The 6,886-nt window shown below is 35.9% G+C and overlaps 1 protein-coding gene across 1 annotated transcript in view; it reads right to left on the bottom strand.

Moving 5' to 3' along the window:
• Window positions 1-4,714: 4,714 nt before the first annotated feature.
• Window positions 4,715-6,886, bottom strand: part of LOC110036619 (protein NRT1/ PTR FAMILY 6.4) — a gene marked incomplete in the record, with an annotated part of 3,687 nt that continues 1,515 nt past the window's right edge. The window contains 2 exon segments of the mRNA XM_020741104.1: window positions 4,715-6,123; window positions 6,814-6,872. Coding sequence (XP_020596763.1) covers window positions 5,226-6,123; window positions 6,814-6,872 — 957 coding nt within the window.

The raw sequence follows: 6,886 nt of genomic DNA, 5'->3' as shown, positions 1-6,886 counted from the left end.
ATTATGCGCTATATCAAAGGTACAATTGATTTTGGCTTATTTTACTCATCATCCAACAATTTCAAGCTTGTAGGATATAGCGACAGTGATTGGGCTGGAGATATGGATGATAGAAAGAGCACTACAGGGTTCGTGTTCTTCATAGGAGACACTGCTTTCACTTGGATGTCAAAGAAACAACCAATTGTCACTCTTTCTACTTGCGAAGCAGAGTACGTGGCTGCAACCTCATGTGTTTGTCATGCAATTTGGCTTCGAAATCTATTAAAGGAGTTAAGTTTACCACAAGAAGAGGCGATTAAGATTTGTATTGATAACAAGTCTGCAATCGCGCTAGCAAAAAATCCTGTTTTCCACGATAGAAGCATATGCGTTATCACTACATCAGAGAATGCATCGAAAGAAGGGAGATACAAGTGCAGTACGTGAAGTCTCAAGACCAAGTTGCAGATATTTTTACCAAGCCACTGAAGAGTGAAGACTTTATTAAAATGAGAAGTTTGCTTGGAGTCACAAAATCAAGTTTAAGAGGGGGTGTTGAAATATAAACTTGATTTTATTTGTTTAAATAAAGCTTCATTTCTAGAAGCTTATTCTAGAATATGTGGTAGGTATGAAATTATTGTGTAGTAGGTGTGGTAGGTGTGGTAGGTGTTGAATTATTGTGTGGTAGGTGTGAAATTATTTGTAACCATTGGATTGGAATTGTGGTGGCACAATCCTGACCATTAATTTAGGAGGTGCCACTAGTATAAATAGGGGTGGAGTCTTTGAGTTTGTATCAAGCCAAGTAAAGGTGATAAATAAGAGTGAAGCTTAATTCATAAGTTGTGTTTTTAGTCTTTGTCATTTCCTAAAAGTTTTTCCATTCCAACAATACTTTGTTTAGATAATACTTTAGAATGGATTCATTTATTAAGATTTCAAACTTCGGTTACATCAAAATCAAAATTTTGATTTGGTTCTCCATATGATTCAATCACCTTGATTTTCTCTGTGATTTTGTTCGGTTAAGATGGTTTAACAATTCATCAACTCATTCATGCAAATCGGCCGAATGTACACACCTACTACTTAACAGGAATAAATATTGCTATAAGTTTGGACATTTACAGGAATTGCTGAATTTTTGTAGAACATTCCTGAGTGTTCTACAATCTTTTAGAAGAATTTAGGTCATTCCATCCTTGGAGATGCCAGGAAAGGGAGTATGCTATGGAATTCTAGAAGTTAATTTTCATTAAATTTCACAATAATATTAAAATCAGCTGCTTCAATCAAAGAGGATTTCGAATCTGTTACATGAAAGGAGCCTTAAGTTGTGTGGTGGGCTAAAATATGGTAATTTAATCTTACATGCATGGGAAAACCAAAGATGTGGTTTTATGAGTTTTATGAGACTGCTTAATTTTAGGCTAGTTTTTTTGTTTTATTGATTGTTCCTTAAATTGAGAGAATTTTAAGGAGTATTTTTTATTATATTTTTTTATTTGAATTTGCTTCTTATCTCTTAATTTCCCCTGAGTTGGATAATGTAATTATCATGATATGAATGAATAATTCGCTCTACTCAATCGGAACTTCCTTTTAGTCATCCGCAATGTCATCCATATGTATACTTGTCATCTATGTTATCCGCAATCAATTCTTGAAAGACCATTCATTAGAATTTTGGAAGATTTACATGCATACCACTCAACTCATATGTATTTACATAGCTAACACTTGAACTTCACTTTTTTACATTCATACCACATTAGCTATACATCAAATGATGTTTAAAAGTTAAATTGATGGTGTTTTGATATGATATGAAGGATTTGGGTGGTAAAAACAAAAAAATAAGTTGGATGTCAGATATGTAAATACATAAGGGATTGGGTGGTATGTATGTAAATTCCCTATAAACTTTTTTGTGCTGGACAGGCGACTCCTCCTCATCCCTTATTAGAGGTGTAGTTTCCATTCAACTTTTGAAAGATTGTTGATCAAGATTTTTTATTCTGGATTTGTTGCTTTGTGGTTTGAGCTACCCAAATTTGATAGGACAGGAACATAAGCATCTCAGAAACACATTCACCCACCGGAGAACCACCTTAGGTCACATCCTACGCCAGGTGTAACATGAAGGCCGGGCTCATCGTAATGGACTGAACATTTTTTAGATCTCACGCAACAAATTATTGCGTGTAATAAGAGAGAGAGATTTGACAAAAAGAGGTTGATAGAGACATCCACCATTGTTCTTTTTTACTTTCCCTTTACCTAACACTGTGATCTAGCTGAGTCTAGTTGAGTCGAGTCAAGCATGTTATGAATTGGACCTGGCTTGATTGAATCATAAATTCTTTATGTTCAATTCGAGCTAGAGCGAGTCTTGATATATACGTTGATATATGGCTTGCTTAATTCTTTTATTGATCATATTTGATTGGCAGGTGCCTTGTTAAATAAGCTAAAAATTCAAAATAGTACTTGATTTTCTATAACAAATTAAAATTTTGATTTTTACTTGATTCTTTCTTGATGCTAGTAAACATGCTAAAATTTTAAATGAGTCCATGTTTTTTTCAATATAAAATTATTAGCAAATAATTTTCAACTTCAAATAAATAAAAAATTAAATAAATCTCAATTTAAAATCTAACTAGTTCATTGAAATAAAAAAATAAGAAAAAACAAATTAAATTTATATGCATATTGATATTAAATTATAGTATATTACTATTAAAAATATAATTAAATAAGTTATAATTATAAAAAATTTATTTAAATAATATATTATGTAAGTATTAAATATATAACAAGTTACTTATTGAAAAACGAATAAATTTATTTGTGAACATTAATAACGGAGTTGGCCTATGCTCAAGTTTGGTTCATTTATTCTTTGAGCTATAAAATAATGTTCAAAATTGTTTATTTACTAATTTGAACAAGCGGAATTCAAGTTGGTCATCATGTGTATTGGTTCATTTGCAGCCTTGGCTTGACCTCTCCAGAGTGCCACTTATTAGTCATGGAGAGAATTGGGTGCTATGCAGACAAATGATCTCTTGGTGTAGGTTTACACTGGGCCAACTGAATTACGTCACATAATGTGATGCTTCAAATCAAGCAAAATAGGAATCAAAAGTTCACGCAATAATTGAAATGCAATTCTACACTAGTTGACCATCTCTATGCCGTGTCATCATTTTGTTATCATGGTTGGCATGCCAATGTGCTGTCCACATCTTAGTCATTATCGTACTTCAATTTTTAAAGTGCCTTTGCCTTGTGCATCCATTTTTGCTATCATTGCCTCCGCCTTCCTAGTGCATTGAATCCATTTTGCCCCTTCCATCATTGTCATTGTCACTGCCACAAGCGCGCCCACCCCCCCCCCCCCCCCCACACACACATAATTTATTTGAATTCTGTTTGGTTTGGATCAAGAAGTTTGCTGTGCAACATGTTGCAAATCAAGGTTATGGGAGCAAGTTTTTGGGGGTGTTGTGGTGGTAGCAGAGGGATTGTGCGGTGTCGTGGTCAGCGGCCTCCATGGTATGGACTATGGACCCTTATTTCATGTATATATATAATCAGGACCACTTTTCATAATTTTTGTTGTCGTCGTGAGAGATGTGAATTGAATAGCAGAAACTGGTTCATGAGATTTGAATCAAAGCATTGAGCAGAAGCGTACAATATAAGAAAACACAACCCTTAACGTGGAAAATTCTGAGAATAGAAAAAAGCTACAGAAGCACATCACACAAAAAAAAATGACTATAAAGAAAATAAAGAGAATGTACAAATTACACTACGTTCAAACCTCTCTACACTCGTGGACACAATGACACACACAATCAACTCCTTGCTCAAGAAAATTTGAGATCGGAAATCCCATACTCCATCGGTAAAGCTGTAACTTTATGTTAAAATGACCTAAAGTCGGTTGTTTGCATTGGGATGCCCTGATAGTAGTGCTGCGGCGATCTAAAGGGGGCTACATCCAAGTGTTGCAGTGTCATGTTTTCGGATTTTGAACTTAGACTGATGGCTGCAGCACTGTATTCTTGGCATTGGGGTGCTGATCGACGTTGAGGCACTGTTGCTTGGTGTTGGGACATAGTGTACAGAAAAAAATTTTCTGGAACAGCACCCCTGAACTCAATTTGGGGGCACCATGCCCCCAACCCACCCCACCCCAACCCAAACACACACACACACAGAGTAACATTTTTGACACGGTAAAATCTTTTCCGCTACCCGTTATTTTTTCTATCTAGGATTTTCACATAAATCTGTGTGTTCAACTTCACCATATAACCTTTATTAATATCTTTAGAGGCCAGCCAATCTATCAACCATGAGTCCTGGAAAATCATGTGCAGCATCGTTAGTTCTGTATATGATTCACAGAACCATAAACCGCTAGTATTCATTTTAACTTCTGATTCTACGTAGAATTTAATGTTACTGTTCGAGATTGCACTTCTATTAGGACTAATATATCATTGATACGTTAGTAAATGTTGATTGCCTTATTCTTGAATTAATTAATTTTTTTTTTTTTGGCAATTAGCTTTTGATAAAAAAGTATGTAATCAGGACTCGAGAGATTTACAGTTCCCCGTTCTTTAGATTGGATGTGAAGTATGCAGCTTTGTTTTTGCTTCATGTTGTATTTATCTGGAGAAGGCACCAGTGGAACTTTCTTCCATCATTTTTATTATTGTGCATGAAGTGAGATACAAATCTTTTACTGTGATAAACCAGTTCTCTTTCTCTTTTGTGGTTTTTATTTACACTACTGTATGATTTTTACCATGTTTTCAATGATTTGGAGCGTGTCTTCTAATGAGATCTGAAGCGTATTATTGGGTTTAAAAAAACAGTTTTTTTAAATGGTCGATCGTTTATTTTCTTAATTTTCTCATGGAATATGATGCTAATAAGCACTGGAGCTTCAAGATGCAATTTGTTCTACTAATTATCTTCAAAGTTGCAAACATTACTACATATTGCTAAACATAATCTCTTCCAGCTTCAAAGAACGGCCATTGTGGAGCATCCAACTTTGCAGCTCTTGACTCACATTCTTCCACTCATCAATTCACATTTCGGCATCAACACCGACTCATAGAACAATTAAAAACCGTAGATATCATCATACCCATCTTGCGCAGGCTTCCATGAACAAATCCAAATGCCGCATCCACACAAAAACCAAGCCTTTCCTAAACAACTTCTCCATGCTGTTTAACTTCAGAGCTTTCATCAGTCCATACCTTGAGCTCCTCACCCTGATTCTTCGTCCACTGATACTTCTGGACCTTGTAATGATGTCTGCTTGAAAATACCGAGAAAACTAGGAAGTTCAGTACACCAAGAACCGCAAGCATCCAGTAAAAATAATCCAACCTCCCTTTATTCAAATTATTCTTGATCCACCCCCCGCTTGTAACTTTATCAACTACAGTCACCAAAACACTACTCAAGAAGAACCCCATTGATAAGGTGCTAAGAAACAGTCCCGTGCTCATTGACTTCATCTTCTCCGGCGCCTCACGGATGAAGAACTCCAGCTGCCCCACATAAGCAAACCCTTCCCCCATACCAACCAAGCAGAACTGAGGAACAAGCCAGAACACACTTATACTGTTCTTTCCCTCATTTTGAAGCCGCCCTCCCCTTCCCATCTCACCCGCTGCAGCGACCGCCATGGCAAGCACCGAGAAGATGAGGCCGATGCCTACTCTTTGTAGGCTCGTGATGCCCTGAACATTGTGCGTGAAGCGGCGGGCGAGGGGGACAAAGAGTTTCTCATTGAGGGAGGTTACGACGAGGACGGTGATGAAGAGGAATAAGGAGAGGGAGCCTGAAGGGTAAGCAAAGGAGCCAATTCTGCGGTTCATGTAGGTGGCTTGCTCTACTGAGAAGGTGGTCATTTGAGAATATATGGTCCAGAACATGATGCAGGCTGCCCAAATTGGTAGCAGCTTTAACACCATTTTAACTTCTTCTACCTCTGTTACAGTTGATGTTTGATTTGTTTTAACAGCCTTTGTTTCTGGATCGACAGATTCTGAAGCTGAAATTTCATTTGTTTGCAGGATTGCTGCTTTGTCAAGCCACCTGCAATGAAGGTAGGTTATTGAGTTTTTTTTGTTATAATTAATGCTGCTTGATAACTATTTGATTTTTTTTTCCTTTTGATATATGAAGTTTGTGTCTGAGTAGTTGGAAATCGAAGAAAAAGATGATTTTTATAAGAGGATTATGAGCATTACCTTTGCAAAATATTAATTAAAATATTTATAAACAATGATTGTCTATTGCCAAAAATATTATCTTTTAGAATGCCAAATAATTAATTATCTTGTAGTTGAGACTTAATCTTACGTCCTAAGCATTGTTTGAGAGGGATGTTTCATTTTATTTTTGTTTTATTATTATTATTTTTAGAAATTTAATCAATTCTGGTAAACTTAAATGGTTGATAGGCACCTAACCTCTAAAATCATTACTTTTACGCAATTATTAGTAAAAGCTCATAGCTTTAATAACACAACTGGGTAAGCTGATACTGTTATTATTACTTCTCTACCCCCTAACAAGTTGTTTTTATTTTATTTTTAATAAAGTTAGTGTTCTGTTCTAAGTATTCAGTAATTATTTTCCAGGGTGTTTTTAATGATTGCTCTGTTGCATAACTTTCTTTCCATTATTAATTACTGGCCATGATATTATGAATTCCTAAACTATTTATTTATTTATTTTGTTTTGTTATATATATATATACAAAAGGAATGGTCCAGGGTCTACCTGAGACGGTCGGTATGCGGAGCCACGGCCGCCTCATAACCATTAAGCTCCTCCACCCGCGCACGATAACCCA

Source organism: Phalaenopsis equestris, unplaced genomic scaffold (genome assembly GCF_001263595.1).
Source record: "Phalaenopsis equestris unplaced genomic scaffold, ASM126359v1 Scaffold209375, whole genome shotgun sequence".
Classification (NCBI taxonomy): domain Eukaryota; kingdom Viridiplantae; phylum Streptophyta; class Magnoliopsida; order Asparagales; family Orchidaceae; genus Phalaenopsis; species Phalaenopsis equestris.
Note: the sequence above shows the minus strand (reverse complement) of the source record. Positions and strands in the feature narration are given on the sequence as shown.